Below are 20,363 nucleotides of genomic sequence, written 5' to 3'. Positions count from 1 at the left end.
AGAGGTAGGAAACGAAGATGTCTATTATTTTGATATTGTATTTCATGTCAGTATTTTACAAAGTTGAAACTTTTTAAAAACCTTCAAAAAATAGTTTGATGGAAAAGTTAAAAGATTATACGGTGTATAATTTACCTTTTTATCATTGCTGTTTCATTAAAAACACCGATGCAGCTCACACTTTTTAGCTAGTTATCTCTTGTTACTGTCATCAACCTCTTATTAGCAACAGTTTTTTCATTTGTTGGCCTGGAAATCCATAATTTCAAGAGAAAAAGTGACACCTCAGCTTTTCAAAATGTCACTGATTCTGATTGGCTAACATTTTCTCTCAGATCAGCTACATACCCATCTCAAAGAATAACATCTACGATTTCTATTTTCTGTTTAAATGACCACCACTTTTAACTATATACCATTGAAATAATCTTTATTTAACAGAACAATCTGGAAAATCTAAAATCTTATTATATAACAAAATTACACTATTAATACTTCAATTTTATCAATAAAACTACAATAAACTAATGATCAGGAATATGAAACTAGCTTACATTATAATAACAGAAGGTAATTTACCTTATACTAAGACATCCCCCAATCTGGGAGAACTTTTATTATGATGATTTATATGTATACCATGGATGAGCTGCCATCCTTGCAAATCCAGGGCTCATGAACCTAATATTCTGAATAATGGGTTATCGTAACAGAGTAATATTACTGTGAACAACGTATAGTACATAGTACATGGCCAGTCATGTTAATGTATGAACACTAAGTGTGTAAATGGAGTGAATGCATTAAACCAGTGAAATAAAAACATGTTAGTCAACAATGTAATAGTCACAAAAAAAAAGTTCACAGGTTTAGTGCCTTCACTCTACTTTGGACTATTTAACACTAAGTAGCACGAATTAAACAATAGAATTAGCATAATTTAGCACTATTCAGTACAATCGAAGTTGCACGCTTAAAGTGTTTAGCTCTACATGTACTTGCTGGCCACTTATGTTCCTCTTAGGTGCCAGATGCTATCTTGCTCCAGTTTCTCTGTCCTACCTAAAACTAGAGCAAGACAGTACCTAAAACCCACCCACAGCAACAATAAGGTACCTATCGTTCAAAATTTAATACCAGAAATGATAGTCTTAACTACGCAGCCTTGCTTGCCAGACTTTGTCTAAATGCCATACAGCTTTGTTTACTATTCAAGGGAGATTATTGCATGCTGTACAGTATGCTAATTATTGAATAGCACTCTATTTGCAAACTGAAACATTGTGTTCATGGGTGGAAAACATCTGGGTCTGGTTGTACGATGGGTGAATAGTGCTATCTGATGGATAAATACTTATACAGCACATAAGTCGATGCTGTCATCCAATAAATTTATCAACTGGATAAGACTGTTGAGACTGTATTAGTTGGATAGCATCCACTCTTTGTACAACCTGGCCCTGTTTGCTTTAATAATATGGAAGTAACTACAGTAAGAATGTGAACCTAATATGGGTGTCAGTAGTTACTGCAGGGTGTCAGTTAACACCATAAAAACACAGCTTTTAGGGTCACATTCTTTATTATTATCAGTAAGGAGTAAAAATGAAAATGAAATGATTCCGATTGTGTAGTTCCAGAAAATATCCGTACCCCACCCATTGAGGAAATTGGAAATTCTGGAGAGGATGGGGGGGTCAGAGAAAGAACCAAAATTACAGAATTCGAATGGAAGATAATTGCAAGTTCCAGGAAGTAGGGGGGTACTTTTACAAATTTCCTCCAAGTGGAAGTATGGATATTTTCTGAAACTACACATTCACTTTCTTGACTGTTACATGCCTTAACCACAGCCTTTAAAGTGCCTATCACCCTTCTGACAATATTCACAGTATTAATTCTACATGGGGTAAGATGTTGAATAACACTAAAAAAATTACATAATTTGAGTGTGGCTTCTTGAAGTTATGAAGGTTTTTCCATGCCATATGCTAATGCTGTGACGTATGAGGAGTAATCATTTAATATACAAAACACTACTGTCACAGATAAACTAAATTTGAAATAGGTCATTGTTTTCCCCATTGCTCTTATAGAAATGATTGCAAGTTGGTTTTCCCATAAAAGCTGGTGTTTCAAATTACAAGGAACAACAAATAACCATAAATGCCTCCTCATACGTCACAGCATTAGCATATGACATGGAAAAACCTTCATAACTTCAAGAAGCCGCACTCAAACTATGTAATTTTTTCGGGTTATTCAACATCTTACCCCACGTAGAATCAATACTGAGAACATTGTCAGAAGGGTGATAGGCACTTTAACTATGACTATAAGTCGAATAAGTCGAGTAAATCATAAGAAAGTAATATTTTAAAAAAATCATTTGTATTTTGTATGTGCATGAATGTGTACATGCATTTAAGTTGGAAATATGACATGCCACACTTACTATTATTTATTTCCAGTTAATTTATGCTAATATGATGAGCATTTATCGAATGATGCTGTTTTTTTGCTTAATAAGGAAGCATGAGAAACATAAAACTCGCCTTGCTTACAGTAGGATCCATCAGAGCATGATGAATTCATTGTGGTGCAAAGCTTTCCTGTTACAGTCCATGTATCAATTCCTAGAGAATGATTCTTTATTTGAGTTTTATCAATAATCATCTTCTCATGCACAACCATTAAACAAGGAAATGATACTCTAGAGAATGACACATGGTCTTTAAAGAAGAAAAACAGCACATCACAACAACTAAGGTGTATTCTAGCCACCTTTGGCATGAAAAGGGATCCAGACATAAATACGAATTTAGAAATAATGAGTGCATAGGTACGTGTTTATACAACCTGGCTTAGAACACTCTCATCATTTTGATTGTATGGGAGTCACGTCCAACATCATTGACTGCTACACACCTGTAGAATGCCCGTGTAATCAAACTGGGTACCTGGATTGTGCTAGTCATTCCATCACTTGAAACTGTCGCAGTGTTACCATATTTTGATATGGGTTTCCATCCATTTTTATAAGGTGATTTTGTTGTTGGAAACCAATACAACTGCATGGACCAGCTGAACTTTGGAGGAGGATTGCCTTTAATCGCATGGCATGTTACTTTTGAGCTTCCCATTAATAAGCTTGAACTTTTGTCCAGTACTGGTTTGACTGGTTAAAAAAAGAGAAAAATCATCAATAGTTATTGCAATGAAGACAGCCTATTTTACAAGATGACATAAACTTTGATCAGGGTCTTACCAAGATACCATACAGTATTTAATGCGTAGATGATCAATAATAGATATTACGACAATAATATTGCACAAAAGATAAAACTATGCCAAGTGTGAACTTCCAAGATTTGCACACATCATTACCAGCAACAGTAAAATCAAGTTAACATGTGTTAGAAGTGTGTGCAACATAGCTTATAGCATAATACCAGCTTATTTCATGAATTTGACATCATTTTACCTTCAACAACAACTTGAAAATCCTTTCTCGAGGCTCCAACACTGTTGTTTGCCACACAAGTGTAAGTTCCATTATCCTCTGGAAAACGAGCAGCGTCAATCTTTATGCCACGAGGCTGAGATAAATAAGGAGAGTCTTGGCAGAAGTTTATAAACATCCTATTACATGGAGAGATTGGTCTACCATTCTTTTCCCAAGAGACAACAGGTGTTGGAAAGCCAGTAACTTCACAGTTCAAGTGCTTTGAATGTCCAAGTTTAACAGTCATTATTTCAGTCTGGGAATTACCATTAGTAAAGGCAGGTCTTTGAGAATCTGTGAAATATATAAAGGTATGATTCAATTACAAGCCATAAATAATAAAGAAAATAATTTGTCGACATAGAGTGAAGGCATTTACCCCTTGAAATAAATAAAAAACAATCTTAACAAATTATCTAGAATGTCTCAGAATTTAGAGCTCTGATAGCGGAAGATTGATTATAAATTGTTTCAATAGTTTGCTGTCCTGCGGAAAGAATAGAAAATTGCCTCGTTATCCTTGTAGTACTCTTTAAAACAGATACTGTGTAGTTGATTGTGGGACAAGATTTTACTTCCATTGTGAAAACTGCTGCAATGATGATTGGTTTGCTATTGTCTGAGTTGGAACTATGAACTATGGAATTAGGGTCTACTAGAGTGCAAACAATTAGAGTGGCCACAGTAAATCCGTGAAACACTAATTACTAAATAGTACAAAATAGTGCTAGTTAAACAATAGAAAACAATGGAATTTGCATGAAATTGTGATATTTAGTATTACTAAAGTTTCACGGATTTACTGTGGTCACTCTAATCCGTGAAACACTAATTACTAAATAGTAAAAAATAGTGAGAGTATGTGGACCGCGTGGCACTAATGAAATAGTAGAAGATAATATAGGTAAGTTGTAGTGCTTGGGAACGAGGTTATTCTGGGTGGAAGCCCTTGGAATTAAATTCGGAAAAATTAATTTCCAACCTCGCTGGGAAATTAATTTTTCTGAATTTAATTCCAAGGGCTTCCGCCCGGAATAACCTCGTTCCCAAGCACTACAACTTACCTATAATATCATCTAGTAAAAAATAGTGCTAATTAAACAATAGAAAAAAATGGAATTTGCTATGAAATTGTGCTATTTAGTATTACTAAACTTTCACAGTTATATTGTTTGCACTCTAATGTGTATTAGTCTAATATATATTTCACGGGTTTTGTGACTTCACTCTATCTATCTGCAGCAAATGCCATAAAGTTTACATACTCTGCAATGCTTTTGTTTTCTAAAAGACCTTGATCTTGATTTATGTAGACCTCGATCTTGATTTTATGTAGCCTGTGTAGCCAGGCGTTCCTTGTGGGTTTTGGGGGGGCTTGGAAGGAACGCCTGGCTACGCAGGCTAGATTTTATGGGGTTGTCTGGACTACAGAAATGCATTTTTGTTACATCAGGATAAGAAAAGTTAAAAGACATCAAACTCACCCTTAACTAGAAGATCAACATTGCGGAAAAAGGATGCATCAAAGTGATAAAGCCAGCATTCATATATCCCAGAGTTAGAGACTTGAGCATTTGGAATAGTAAGAACACTCAGGCTAATTGAAGCATTTACAATGTTTTTTATAGTGTACTTGGATGGTGGGGGGTAGGTTCGTAGGCCACTGGAAACAAATCTCCAAGAGATTGTCCCAATTACTGCTTCACAAGTGAATGAAACCGTTGATCCAGTCAAAGTGACCACTGGATTGGTTGGCCGCAGAACAAGACCAGGTTTGTCTGCAAGGTAATATTTATTATTTATATCAGTGTTTTAATGGAAATCAAGGATGGCGTAGTATTAGTGCACTTGCCTAAAACCTCTCACCTCTAGAGTCTTGGATTCTTTGACTCTGCATTGAATGTGAGTGTAGTTTGTTAGGTCTTCTTTGGTTTGGGGGTTTTACTCCAAGTTCTCTGCTTTCCCTCCCTCCAAAAGACCTAACATGCTAAATTCCAGATTTAGATCAGCACCGAGGTTGTTTCGGGGTTCAATTTGTGAGTTAGCCATGCCCTGACTTTGATCACCCCAGGGTTTGTTTCAGGGTTCAATCTAAGCCGTGCCCCCAATTAGATCAGCACAGAAGTTGTTTCAGAATTCGATCTGTGAGTTAGCCATGCCCCAAATTAGATCAGCCCAGAAGTTCATTACTATTACTTGGTAAAACCACTGGGTGACTAGTAAATTAACTTACAAGTATTGATGATGATAGTCACATCTTTAGTGATTTTTGTACCCATTGAATCCTGGGCTTTGCATTTGTATTGTCCAGCATCTTGCAGATCAATATTATGCTTAGTAAAGATTTGACCACTCTGTATCACATCAAGGCTCGGCTTGACCTGAAATTCTTTACTTGACTTAAGCTTCCATAGTGTTACCATTGCAGAGGCATCTGTGGTCTCACAGTCAATGATGATGCTAGAGCCTAATCGAACAGTTTCCATGGTCATTTTCTTAGGATCCAAAAATTCAAACTTTGGTGATGGTGGAACACCAGTAGCTGCCCCTAAAGTAAATTATAAACTTGGTCAAATAAGGAAGCATAATGAGGATAAATGGCAAGTAACTGATGAGAAGGATGGTCCAGTTTAGGCTACTCTCCTACCTCTTTTAGCTATACAATATCAAATATAGTTGAGGTAGATGTGACAACAGTGGCTTGAAGTCTTATTTCAACTTTACGTAGCTTTCCACTACCTTAGGGAGTGCAACCCTTCTAGGGATACATCCTGGAGCTTACCCCCCCCCCCCCCCCTCCATCAACCACGCCCATTTCCCCTCCCCATAACAGTAGAGGTTGTTATCAACGATTCACGAAAACTAATCGACCATGAAGAAAAAAAGCCGTTGATTTTAAATCACGCATATTTATTTACATCATGATGTGAATGTTCTGTGAAGCAGAAAAAGCGGTTGAAATTATTGCTTCCATAGCAAATGATGGATTTTATCTTACTGAATCTTGTAAATCCAGGTTTTAACTGAAGGACTTTGGCTAAATTCCATTCAAAAAGATAATTTTTTCATTATTTACAAGCAAAACTATAGGTGTTAAATGATAAGCGTATTTATAAGGGAAATACACAAAGAAAAGGACGCAAACGCTAACAACGACTACTTACCTAAGAAAAAAAGAAAGACACACAACTTTAACATGTCTTTCTGCTTGGAATAATCGATCGATCAACTGCTGGCTTGTTTTTTTTTCCTTATGCTTCAAGTGAGCTGCGAAGAAAACATACAAAAATATCAAAAAAAGATTACTAGTAGATCAGAAAGCCTGTCAAAATAATTTCACTATCTTCAAATTGACTTGAAGAAGGTCAACCTTACTTTTTAGTATATATTTAGCAGACTAAGAGCAATAAAGCGTCGGACTTGCTTGCAAAGCCAAATGACGCGATGAACGATGGAGGGTCTGTATTATACTCTTCGTAAATAACGCTATGTTTTTTTTAAATTCAACCGCCATAGCTATATTTAGAATATTACGCAATGAAGTGGCTAGTCCCAAGAGGATTATAACAAAGGCACAATGAAGTGGAAGTCACGAGTTGTTAAGTGAAAGAATATGGCGGGAAAGTTGGGAATCTTCCATAACAATTTTGAACTGTAAAAAAGCGAAAACTGATACAACAATATATATTTTTGACTTTTAGATCTTACTTCATATTATTGTTGACTGAAAGCGATTCCGTTGATTTCGCACGTTTCACTCGTTCTTCATTTGTTTACATATCATAATGTCAATACTAATTGAACTCCTTTACGCGGCAAATGTTTTCATTGAAAACTAAAAAAAATAGCATTAGAATTAATTTGAACACAATTTAGTTTTCTTAGCCTAAAAAAACACCAAGAGAAACAGAAAGCGAATTTTTAACTACTTATTCATGGAATATAAAAAGTGATGTCATTTATGCATCATGACGATGAAGAAACATGACACCATCTGGAACTTAACACCACATTCCAGCGATTTCATTCTACGGGTATGGTATTTATCATACCACGTTGGAATGTGTCGAAGGCTGACCTTCTAATCCCCAGAAACGCTCTGTACAAATTCGTAAAGACCATACACAGAATTCTCCATGTATCTATCCTTTAGCTAATAAATTCGAATATTCTAGTACTTGGTAATTAAAACGCCCAGGAGTTTTCCTTGACGTTATTGTCCTCGCTTACGACCATCACAGGACTTTAAAAGTGCGTTAGGAAGTTCAGTTACGTGAAAAGCTTGTTTTAGAGACTCGAGAGTTCTAAAAGTAATGCCAAGCTTGCTCTGTGCTGTAGCTTTCTTTCAGCCAAAACAAACCACACTTACCTCAGTTATTTATGCGTGCTTTATGGCAATATAACTCCAGCTCTTCACCCTAAATGTTTCCACAAAGTTCACTCTTGCAAATAGTGCTACGTTTTACTCAAGATTCCACTTTGTGTCCTGCTGTACTTAACGTTCCCTGTAGCAGATCGTATTTCGTGGTTCTGACAACGAGTGTGCAAGCTATGTATTTATGATACACGGGTTTCCGGGAGACAAAAGAGCTTGGACCACGTGAGTTCAACGTAAGTTTCATCACCTCATTAACCACACCCCTGAACGCCCCCGAACGTGCCGTCATACGTAGATCATGATATATAACGAATCCCTAAAGGAATTTCCCAGTTCATCTACTCTAACCCTTTAGTTTCGATTGCAAAAATAAGAAAGATGTTCCCTTTTTGTAGTATATAATTATAAATAAAATTTTTTTTCCCTCTATGATGCTCTGATGTAAGTGATGCTGCAATATCCGGGACTCCGTGCTTACCAACATAGTCACCGCTAAAGACTCTATTAAAGTTTTACAAATTCTTAATCCGACCCTTTGTGTACCGGAATGTTCGGGTAAATCATAAACACTTATATACTAATTAATTTTGTGAATTAATATGTAGATTTTAAGAAGGGAACTTGCTCTGGAAATGTTTTTATGCCAGACCATTTCCTTGACAAAACTTAAGGATGATACTCTATATTATAATCAAATAAAAGGAAAAGATATGAAATTATTTTCTGCTTGTACATCCATCGACTTCCTTTCCTGTTTCCGATTGCTTTAGGATTTTTTCTGACCCTTATTACCACAAATGGTGCTTTTTCCCTATTACAAAAAAGCCAGAAAATATGTATGGAGTGACGATGGGTATAACCATGTGTCAAAGAAGCAAGATGTGTGCAGGAATTATGTTACCGGGCGCAACAGTCAGGCAAAATATTTCAACTCGTAAAAAATATTTTACAAATGCGAATTATCCAATGCGGGTCGCATTACTAGAGAAACGGTAAACTATTTACGCCAATGCCTTGCCATATCATTAAACCAGTTTGGTAAGAAACTTTTGCCAAAACATGGAATGACCTGTCGTCCGAGTAAAATGAAGTACCAGTTAGTTTAACTACGTAACTCAGGTGAATAGACCAATTAGGCGAATCTGCGAAAACCATGATATATAATGATTAAGAGATAACTAGCTAAAAACTAGTGTGAGCTGCGGTGGTTCTAATGAAACAGTAATGATAAAAGGGTAAATTGTACACCGTGAAAAGATGAAAAACTTATTAACGTTTTGGACGCTAGTCCTTCGTCGGAGTAAAAGAGGAAGGACTAGCGTCCGAAACGTCAGTAAGTTTTTTCATCTTTTCACGGTGTATAATTTACCTTTTTATCATTACATGATATATATTAACAAGTAAACAACCAACTGCCTGTAATCCAAAGTTCAATAATGATTTAAAAAAAGCTAATCTGTAGTTGAGTTTGAATTGAGCAATATTAGGACCACGCCTTTATCATCATCATGATCATTCAGTTCTTCTTCTTCTTCTTCTTCTTCTTCTTCTTCTTCTTCTTCTTCTTCTTCTTCAAAGGGAAATTCCCAGAAATACCTCCAATTTGTCAAATACTGAAACATTTTACATAGTACCCTTGTTCTACTTCTAATAATAATTTTTCGTCTTGGCAATGCCCCACCACACCTATCTTCTCATCTTCACCTTTCAGTTTTGTTACTCAGGATATCTTCTGGATCATCTTTTGACTTTTTTTAATTACTTCTTTAGGTGCCGGTTTCGTATGGGCCAAGCCCCACCACACCTATCTTCTCATTTTCACCTTTCAGTTTTGTTACTCAAGATACCTCTGGGTCACCTTTTGCCTTGTGGAACCTAATGATTGCTTTCTAGATCATTCTCTCTTGAGAAACTGAATACTACAATACTGAGCCAGCCAGTCATCATCCTTCAACCTTGAATGATCGATGACCGGTCCCAAACAGGGTCCCAAAGTGGTTTCAATTTCATTATATGGGACGGAGGTAATATTGATATGGCCCTTTTAACGTACCTTGGAAAAAACTGCAGATGATTCAAATCAGAAATTGCTTACCAATACGACTCGAGCTGCAACAATGTTAGGCACTTATATATATATTTTAGAAATTTAGTTTCAAATATTGCAATCCTAGGTCTTTTGAAAAATCTTTCTCAGTAGCAAATACGGGAGGAAAGATATGAAATAAGACTAAATGCACTTAGCAAGGATTTTCAACTATTAGCAAGGATACAAGATTGTAATCAATCTAAACACCTTGTAAGTGAACTTGTTATGATTCCATCAAGGTTAATAGGGTTCAACAACGCCTCTTACTACTCTAACAGGAATGCCTCCGACATGTGGGTGGGGAAAGAAACTGGTCAAGCTTGTGATATTAAATTTTTGAAAACATGGACGATAACTAAATGGGTTACTATAGCGACTCCTGTGTCATGTCTAAATATTTTGAACCATTGCATCAGGTTACTCGGAATCTGATAAGAGCTTCGCATATCGAGATCAGTGATCCCAAGATAAGACAGCTGCAACTGATGCAGTCAACAATTCAACAGACAATGGAATGGAACAACTGTGATGAGCTGCGGTTTGAAATTATTTTCATGCAGATAGGGCAAGGCTCGCTGCACTAACATGTGCATGCGGTATTGAGATTATGCTCACACTCCTCCTGCTGTGTTTTGTTCAGTAAAGGTTCGATCAGCTTGATTTTAAAAAAACAAAAAGTTCCTTAGTTGCGATAGCACTGACAAACTTACACTGTATTGAGTCCTTATGTTACCAGAGAAATTAAGACTTTGACTCGTGACCAAACATCATTCCATGCGCACTTTGCAGCTGCACAAAGGCCGTATATGCCGGCTGCAAATAAACCACTGTATGGGTTCAACTAGATAAATTTAGGCCTCTGTATCCGCGTTGCAACCTTTACAATGAGCGGAAACAAACCAGCCTTGGTTACAAATAATGAAACATTCAATACAATTGCTCTCTTCTCAGTCATGCCACACAAAGGGTAATAAAGAACTTTCAGTATCCTTTAACTTGTAACCACCTTATCGCTGAATCAACTAGATAGAAAAACCGGCAACTGATCCGCTTACCACGTACATTTGTTATGGGCAAATAATAAGGAACCTTGGGCAGTCACCGCGTTGTACTATGTGTTCTTTACAACCATGCCACACAAAGGCTGCATCAGTATGACGTCATAACAAAGCAACCCCGGCGGTGGTTTCATGGTGGCCGGATTTGCCGTATAGATTGATGTGTCGCGCCTTAACCGGATCAGCCGAGAAACGGAGAAACCGCTAATTATAAACTACTATTATTGTTGTCTAGAATATAGTGTGCAGGTCTAGTCTATATAAAAACACTTTCCCTGATTTACAGGCTTACTGGCATGCAAGATCGGCATGCAACTATTAGAACTGTAACTTGTATTAATCGATGGGATTAGATCATGCTAGGCTTCCAGCATGGACAGGATGTCTTCCACGTTAACCCATTGCCTCAAATCCTCACATTTGGTCGAAAGAATAAGAATAAGAAGAAAAAAGGGCTAGGGAAATTAGTCCAAGAGTGAGAGCAAATCCCATTACAATTCCTATAACGCCAAGTATTATGGCGTGCCGAGCAATGTGTCACGACTGAAATCACACGATATGGGAGTTTGGCCTGAAGGGTAGTAAAAGGGAAGGAGATTAGACCGTTTTGCTGTTCAATAGGTTTAAGTGGCCTCGTGCAATCGTACTGTTATGAAAAACATGCCTAACCTTGACCTTGTAAGAGATATAGTCGAGTCATTACTTTACTTCCTGTCTAACATGAGCATTTAACCGGAAGTGAATCAATATTAGAAAGAAATAAAAATTCAAACAATCCTTTTGGTCTCAAGAGCACGCACTCACGACGACCACATTTAGGCGCCGTTTTTCGGTTGGTCGAACTAACTAACGGGAAGTAACTACACTGTCGTTAAAAGTGCCGTTGTAAATATTGCGTAGGATGGCTGGCTATTTGTCGCTTCTAGAATGAATGAATGTCAGAACCACAAAAACTGAAGATACATTTCCTGCATTATAGTAATGACTGAAGAGTCATGATACATGCATAAACTGCTTAAGAAATGCCTCGATCATTCTTGAAGAACGACGTTCTTCTGATGGTAGCTCAGTTCTATGCTTAACAGATGGTTCAAATTTCAGTTGCACCATACTCTCTTATTCCTTCCTTCCATTGTAGGATATAAACTAAACCTTGTTAAAAGCGACACGGGTCAGTTTCCGTCGGTGATAGAATTTCACCGACAGTCTTTTTTTTTCTTGACAAAAATCTCAGTGGTCGTTAGTCGCATTTTTCTAGGACGATTCCATGAACGTTTTACAGTCGTTTCGTTTAGTTTTGCCTGAGTGTCTTCATTTTATTGCGAATAGGATAAAACTTTGAATGGGAATAAAGTTTTGGGTAGTTTGGATTCGAAAGTTCTATTCATTTTTGAACGTATATATGAATTCTTGAAAGCCGCTGAATAGAACCTTTGTAATCCAAACAACCCAAACTTTATTCCCTTGGCTAAGCCAACACGAAAAACTCCGTAGGTAATATCTGTTACTTTTCTTCGATTCTTTGTGACATTTAATAAAACTCTTACCTTGGTAGTAGTCGCTAGTCAGATACAGTAGCTGATCTTGGTAGGAAAGTCGATAAAATGATGTTCAAGAGCAACGCTTTAAATAGCTGACTTTTCAACGTAGATCAACTTGCCACACCGTATATTGCTCGTCGGTGTGCAAACTACAAAGACTTTAAGGCGGTGTTTACTGAATGAGAAAAAGGACAATCGGAAGATAGGTTCATTCATAGTTAGTACAAGGGACTAGATCCTCCTCTGCTAGCTATATGTCATTGGCCCTTGTCCGCACCCTGCGGTGAAAAGAAACAACTCAAGCTTTTTCTCGATGCATTCTTGATTTATTTCCAAACAACACGTCCATACAAGAGAAATTTCACGTCGGCGCAGGCCGAGTAAAGCATGATTCTGATTCTATTTTCTGTTTATTTTAGAAAGCACTTGAGAAACGGACATGTTAGGCGGTACAGGGTCGTGATGGTGTAGCAGGTTTTAAAAATTTATTTTTTATCCATCCTTGAAGAACATTTGAAGTATACCTGACGTTTCATGAAAATTTTCTTGCATAAAGATAATAACGAGTTGAAACGTTTTTAATATGTTTATTTTTCTTCATGTTGTATTGGACCTTTTCCAGGGACACTTCTTTCTCGATAAAAACATCGTTTCTGCTACGTTGCATAAATAAACTTTATTTCAATAAAGTACTGCTCCAAATTTTGACGACGTTAAATTTTATCTAAAAACAAGACCCTTGGGGATGGGATCCCTCGTTGGAACAGTTTAATATGAGTCTCTAAAAATCCAAAGGCGGAGTGAAAATAAGTTGCTAAGATTTTAAAGACAGTGATGGAGCTACTCCTTTGCAGTGGTCTTGGATTTTGAAGCATGTTGACAATTTCCTTTGTCAAATGTAAATATTCTTAGTCGGAAATACATCGACACATAACCAGCTCTGTTTAGTTGATTGACATGAAGTGTGGAGGTATAAGGTGAAGTTTTAAGGACGTGACAAAGCAGAGAGATGTTCAAACGATCATGCATCTTGCCATGCCTCTGGTGATAATCCTCGGGATATTATTTACCTCTGAAATCATAAGTATTGGAGTATATAAAAGAATATATAGCAATAATAGATGTTCCTCGATTTATTAAACCGCGCTAATGTTTACGAACAAACTTTTAGAAGACATTAGTGAAATCATCACTTACATTAGCAGCATCATTATCATCAACTCCATCATCTGTTGTGGAGGTGGGGGGAGGGGAGTGGAGAGTTTTTTAGTTTCTAGGAGGGGGGGAGGGATTTGACATCAATAAGTATTCTTTAGTTCTAGAATTTATTTTAATTGTAATTATTGATTTTGTTTATATATGTTAGTTAGGTTTGATAGGTGTCCCCAATTAGTTTACTGTTTCCTGTAAACTAGACACGTTAATAAAGTATTTATTATTATTATTATCAATATTCATCATCATCATCATCATCATCAACCATTATCATCACAACCCGAACATCAGCAACACCATCATCACCACGGCCATCATCATCATCACCATAAATTGCAAGAGTAAAAATGGTATCACGATCATTACAACAACAACATCAGCAGCATCACAATCACCAACCGAACACCATAAAAAATAATAAAGAAAACATCATTACAGAATCGTATAAAAGAATGAACAATAACACATAAGTCGGTCTTAAGTAGAGTTGATGTCAAGACAAATTAGTTTCTGGTTTTTGTGAAAAGTTTGTGAACTGCGCTTTGTAAGTGTTTCACTAAATTGATCTCGGTTTGTTTGTTTGTTTTGCCAAACTATTTAAAATAAAAAATGAATAGTTGACAGAAATGAAAAGGTGTCACTGTTTGAAACTGACTTCTATACAAGAAGGAAATGTTTCCTGGTTGAAGTTAATTAACTGTCAGCTGATAAGAACGATGAGCCACGCCATGCTTGTTTGAAGCCACACAAATGTAGTTTCCTTGGTCACGCACTCTGTTTGTACGAGATATCTTCAACTGGGAGCGAACGATTTTGGAGGTGTTTTTTGTCTTGATTCTGTTTTTCAACGTGTATTGAAGAAGAGGACCGCAAGGTTTGCCATTACTTAAGCAATTAATAAGATTAGAGCCTTTGTACCACGTGATATTTGGCAAGGGATCTCCTTTAGCATTGCATGACATAACAACACGTGAAGTTTCATCTACTGAAAGCATTTTCTTTCGGCCCTTCAAATGAGGACTCGTGCCTTTGTCTGAATGAAAAAATGGTTAATGGTTGGTTTGTGGGTGGGTGGCTTGGTTCGTTGGTTGGGTGGGTGGGCGGGTTGCTCGCTTGCTCGCTTGCTTGCTTGCTTGCTTGTATGGTGGGTGGGGGGGGGGGGGGGGGGAGGGTGGGTGGGTGGGTTGGTTGGTTGGTCAGGTCGATAAAGTATTGTGTTGGTTTGTCATGATATGTCACACACTATAATTCCGTCACTTTTGTCACACAGTGCCACTTTTATGTACAGTGTAATGGGTCCAACACTTAGTCCCACATTATAATGGGGTCACCTTTTGTCACTTGCGTCATATAGTATCGCTAATATATACTCACCCATGACCGTTAATGAAGCGTACTTATGGCTCCTTCTACCTTGGAAGGTCATCAAACATTTGTAGGAACCAGAATCTTTCTTCTTAGCATCCCTAAACATAAGAATCACACTAAACTTATTCCGATCTCTTTTCTCGACAGTTTTACTTGTCGGAACGGGTATGATGGTACCGTTAGCAAGCTCTTTAAACCACTGAAGGGTCGTGCGATCTACAGAAGTACATGTGATGTTTCGAGATTGTCCTTCAGTGAGTACAACAGCATGTTTAGGTTCAATCGTTACTGGTGGTGTGAGAATTGGATGAGCAAGAACGATGCCAGATCCTTCCTTCCATCGAATCGTGTTTCCTCTTCTGTTTCTACCACGACATTGATAGTGCCCTACATCAGATATACCAAAGTTTGAAATAACGAATGTCTGGCTATTTTTAAAAACTCTTTTCATGTCAGGCACAAGTTGTTTCCAAGGTTTTGAGGGACTTCCTCGATGGTACAGAGACACATCGGCATTGAGTTCGTTGGTTGTGCAGGCAATGGTAAGACTGGCACCAAATCCAACAATCGAGAACCTCTTTGGTTGCCTCCTGAACTTGAATCGATCTGTGGATGAAAAATTCAAGTTTGTTAGCAACCACACACAGCTTAGGTTTTTCCAGCTGATCTGAAATAATGACGTAGAAATGACGTCACTGCAAAACTGAAGTGTCATGAAGCCTGTGAAAATTGACAAGCGAAAAATAAAAACAAAATTGTCCATCATTGCAATAAAAAAATATATCAGTTATTATGTTACTGTTATCAACCGCTTATTAGCAAAGGTTTTTTCTCCTTTGTAGGCCTGGAAATTCATAAATTTCGAGAGGAAAAGTTACACCTCAGTATTACAAATCTCAGATCAGCTGGTTGCTTGGGTGGGTGGTTAGTTGGGTGGGTGGGTGGTTGGGTGGTTGGTTGGTTGGTTGGTTGGTTGGGTGGGTGGGTGGGTGGTTGGTTGGGTGGGTGGTTGGTTGCTTGGTTGGTTAGGTGGGTGGTTGGTTGCTTGGTTGCTTGGTTGCTTGGGTGGGTGGGTGGTTGGTTGCTTGGGTGGGTGGTTGGGTAGGTGGGTGGGTGGGTGGGTGGTGGGTGGTTGGTTGGGTTGTTGCTTGGGTGGGTGGTTGGTTGGTTGGTTGGTTGGGTGGGTGGTTGGTTGGTTGGTTGGTTGGGCGGGTGGTTGGTTGCTTGGGTGGGTGGGTGGTTGGTTGGGCGGGTGGATGGTTGGTTGGGTGGGTGGTTGGGTGGGTGGTTGGGTGGTGGTTGGGTTGTTGGTTGGGTGGTGTGTGGGTGGTTGGTTGGCAGATGCACTATGTACCTACCATATACTTCTAATGTTGAATATTTGAAGTCTCCTTTCCCTTGGTAAGTCATCTTGCAAATGTAAATCCCAGCATCGTTTTTTTGTGCATTCTTGAACATTAATACCACCTTTAACTTGTTTATCTCAAGATCTTTCTCTGTATGTATTTGATTACTTGGTACAGCTGTCTCAGAACCATCAGTATACTTCTTAAACCACTTAAGAGTACTTTGAGGCACAGAAGAACAGGTGACGTTATACGATTGTCCCGTTGTCAAGACAACAGCACGCCTAGGATGGATATCGAGTGGAGGTGTTAAGCTAGGATTAGGAATCAAATTAGCCAATCGGTCAGACCATTTGATAGTAGTCCCTGAACCATTAGTAGCACGACACTGGTATTGTCCTGCATTAGATATACCAAAGCCCAAAACTGTGTACACCTGACCAGATTTAATGAGTTTGCCAGGTGTTGGTGAGAGCAGATTCCAAGCACTTCCTATAGACTGACGATGATATAATTGTGTAGTGGCCGTTTCATCATTTGTTGTACAACTCAGCTTGAAGTTGGACCCAAATGGAACAGCATAAAACATTTTTGGGGTGACTAGGAACTTGAATTCATCTGATACTGTGGACAAAAAGGGGTAAAAGTATTTACAAATTAACTCCTGAATACATATCCATATTAAATAATTCTTTCCATGTTCCACTTTATCTACATTTTAATCCATTGAATGAGCTGCACTGCATTCTGGAATACATTTCGAATTTGCCCAAATATTCACAAGTACTAAAGTATGAGGTTAAAATGGCATTTTTCAAACTGCAGTCATTTTGGTTTGAACAATAGTTTCCACCTCGAGTGGCCTTGATTTTAAGCCGCAAGAGAGGTTGACTTGGGGCAAGTCTTTTCCCGCCTTTGCGTTCTTTTGGCGCCCGTGGCACGGCGGGGTACCACTAAGCAAATTCAGACAAACAAATCAAGTATTATAACTGATTGCGCATGCCTAAGAAGATGCACTGAAAGCGAACTCTTATACCATATTTCAATTTCTTTTTCAAAGATTCCATTTTCTCAGTCTTATTTTGACGAACCATGAATAACAAAGAAGTTGTGATATCAGAATACCGTTCTTATTGTCATCACGCAACGCTCCCTCCCCACTTATGCTAGTGAGAAGAGAGCGTTGCGTGACGACACTAAAAACGGCTGCGGGGACACTCAATGTAAGTGATTTGTAATCGAGAACTTTGAAAACTTGCTTGTTAAGTTTCATTCCGGTTGAAAGCATGAGCCATCACGTTGGTTTGGAGATTTACGTGGTCTTATCAAAAGAAAATTCACCAACCTTTGATGCTTTCCATAAGGCTTAAAAACAGCCTCTGAGACTTTACTAATTTTGTAATTCACTTTTAGATTACCGAGGTCACGCAATATTGACAAGTAATTAATCTAGAAAGTGAAGATCTCTTTTTGGAAACTTGAGCAGGTTCTGACTAAACTTGAATTTCGAGTAGGACAATCAAGTTCTTAATCACTCAGTGCCTAACAGAAAGCATTTCCTTGGTGAATCACTCAGTTTAAAATTAGTGAACATCAAGTATGGACAAGTCGCATTTCGTGGTTAAGATCGATGCACAAGTTGTTGATCCAAGATTACATTTGAGCAAGCCGTACATAACAACTTTCTATTGAGAGGGTCCTGAAGGAGGGTTTGGGGGGGGGGGGGGGGGGGGGGGGACGGGGGTCCTAACCCCCATTTTCACCAAATCCCATAGTCTAGCCTTTATTTTGGTCAAATCCCATTCCCATTTTTTGTTTGTGAATCCCATTGCCAGTGCATAAAACCTCATTTTCCCAGCCCAAAAAAGGCGAATTCTAGCTCCCATTTTACTCCTTCAGGACCCTCTATTGACCAAGAATCATTCAAACTGTGCGTCTATCTGTGTCGTATCGCAGGATATTTCCATTGGAAGAGCACCCATCGCTTATAAACGAATAAGTAACGTCTAGCACTGTACGACCTCGACCTACGCAGGGGAATCTTCTGAAGCTTAGAAATCGTTGAATTATATTTACTATGATTGCTTTGCTTAAAGTACGGTATCGCTCGTGTGAATCTGGCAGTACCGTGCATCACTATCGGCTCGGCAACACCTCGTACTCATAATTGTAGACAAAACATTCCATAATCATAACAGTGTTGAATGTGTAATACCTTAGCCTGCGTGCAGACCGAATTGAACTCTCGTTAAGACAGTTCGTCTTAACGAGAGTTCAATTTAGTCTTCACGCAGACTAGCTAGTAATACCTTTGCGGGCTGACGATTTTCCAGGCATGCAAGACAGCGAAGCGATAAACAGAAGGGAACACGAGAGCCACTGAGACTTCGATGTCTTCATCTTGGAATACTGTGAGTAAAACGTTTGACTATGGTATAATGCATACTGTTTTATGTACCTTTTCGTTGAAAGGTTAGCCGTATTATAATCCGGAAATGCGTCAGAAGTGTTGGATACTCTCCAGCAGAATCCGTTATATACGTATCGTTATGCTCACTCTCGAATGACCTTGAAGCGGCTGGAAAAAAAGCTGTTTTTAACTGTAAAAGATGTAATCCTCAAAATCATAGAACTGCATGAAGTGCGGCTTTGCTTGAAGAAAAAAAAGAGAAGTGAGGGAAAGGGAAGAGAAAATGGCGGGTTTTCAGCAATTAATTCCTTGAACTTTGAAAAGGGAAATGTTTATTCAGTAGTATTAAAAACAGACATCATTGATCAGACTTGGTGCCGCAAACACCAAGCATCTTCTGTGCAACAACAATAAGATAATGTTGAGGAACTACAAAACAGGACAAGACATGGTTGGCAAATTTTCCATTTATTTCATAAGCATCACACGTAAAAAGTGAAAAGAAAAAAAGAAAAACAGAAAAGAAAAGGAAAAAATGTCAAAAGAAAAGACATATACCAAAGAGGGCCGTATCAGTTGACAGCTGGAAGAAATACGACAAAAATTACCAAAAATACATATCCATGGACAATTCGTAGCAATGATGTCATATCACAGATTTCTGCATACTCATCCATGAGAGGAGATCATATGGTGAGGTCATACACACTTAGAATAGACGACTATTAGACAGTGCATCTATCCATCACACCCAAGACTGTCGTGAGGTCATACACACCCATACCTATCCATAGACAATCTGTAGCACCATCACACCCAGGCCTGTTGTGAGGTCATACACACCCATACCTATCCATAGACAATCTGTAGCACCATCACACTCAGGCCTGTTGTGAGGTCATACACACCCTAGCATATCCATAGGCAATCTGTAGCACCATCACACCCAGGCCTGTTGTGAGGTCATACACACCCTAGCATATCCATAGACAATCTGTAGCACCATCACAACCAGGCCTGTTATGAGGTCATACACACCCTAGCATATCCATAGACAATCTGTAGCACCATCACACCTAGGCCTATTGTGAGGTCATACACACCCTAGTATATCCATATGGACATCAATAGTCATTTCTAACCAAATGATAAACACAAGGAACTTATCGATTGTCCGCCCAACCCCCCTCTGACAACTCCACTGGCGGTAGCACTGCTACGTCGCTGTCTCGACGCGAGTAATCACGCCTGGCGTCGCGGTGTAGATTACTGGCTGAGCCACATGTGAGTTGTTTGCTGTCTCTTGCCACGTGGGTTAACTTGGTTTTCCTGCCTTCTTAAAAATCAACATGCGTGTTGAGTGTTGGATGTTGTAAATATTGAATGTAGTATTAGTGTGTGTGGAGCGAATCTCACAGAAGAGCCTCTTACGGGGAGTGATGGTTATAAAATA

At 38.4% G+C, this 20,363-nt stretch overlaps 2 protein-coding genes across 4 annotated transcripts; both read right to left on the bottom strand.

Moving 5' to 3' along the window:
• Positions 1-413: 413 nt before the first annotated feature.
• On the bottom strand, positions 414-12,733 carry LOC116290630 (lachesin). 3 transcript variants are annotated; one of them, XM_031697710.2, is made up of 6 exons: positions 12,578-12,733; positions 6,670-6,772; positions 5,739-6,053; positions 4,990-5,283; positions 3,485-3,799; positions 414-3,178 (listed from the first exon to the last, which is right to left on the bottom strand). In XM_031697710.2, exons 2-6 carry the CDS (start codon positions 6,701-6,703, stop codon positions 2,865-2,867), a joined length of 1,272 nt encoding a protein of 423 aa, XP_031553570.1. In that variant the 5' UTR covers positions 6,704-6,772; positions 12,578-12,733; the 3' UTR covers positions 414-2,864. The 3 variants fall into 3 exon arrangements, with proteins under 3 accessions (XP_031553570.1, XP_031553568.1, XP_031553569.1); XM_031697708.2 differs by lacking the exon at positions 12,578-12,733 and adding an exon at positions 7,875-8,062; XM_031697709.2 differs by lacking the exon at positions 12,578-12,733 and adding an exon at positions 6,881-6,987.
• Positions 12,734-13,142: 409 nt separating this feature from the next.
• Positions 13,143-18,970, bottom strand: LOC116290629 (neural cell adhesion molecule 2). The gene is made up of 4 exons (XM_031697707.2): positions 18,810-18,970; positions 16,513-17,124; positions 15,161-15,760; positions 13,143-14,819 (listed from the first exon to the last, which is right to left on the bottom strand). Exons 1-4 carry the CDS (start codon positions 18,898-18,900, stop codon positions 14,476-14,478), a joined length of 1,647 nt encoding a protein of 548 aa, XP_031553567.1. The 5' UTR covers positions 18,901-18,970; the 3' UTR covers positions 13,143-14,475.
• Between the last annotated feature and the right edge of the window lie 1,393 nt (positions 18,971-20,363).

The sequence above is a fragment of the Actinia tenebrosa genome, unplaced genomic scaffold (genome assembly GCF_029948245.1).
Source record: "Actinia tenebrosa isolate PJP-AT-01 unplaced genomic scaffold, QUT_ActTen_1.0 PGA_scaffold6__47_contigs__length_16458017, whole genome shotgun sequence".
Lineage (NCBI taxonomy): Eukaryota > Metazoa > Cnidaria > Anthozoa > Actiniaria > Actiniidae > Actinia > Actinia tenebrosa.
Note: the sequence above shows the minus strand (reverse complement) of the source record. Positions and strands in the feature narration are given on the sequence as shown.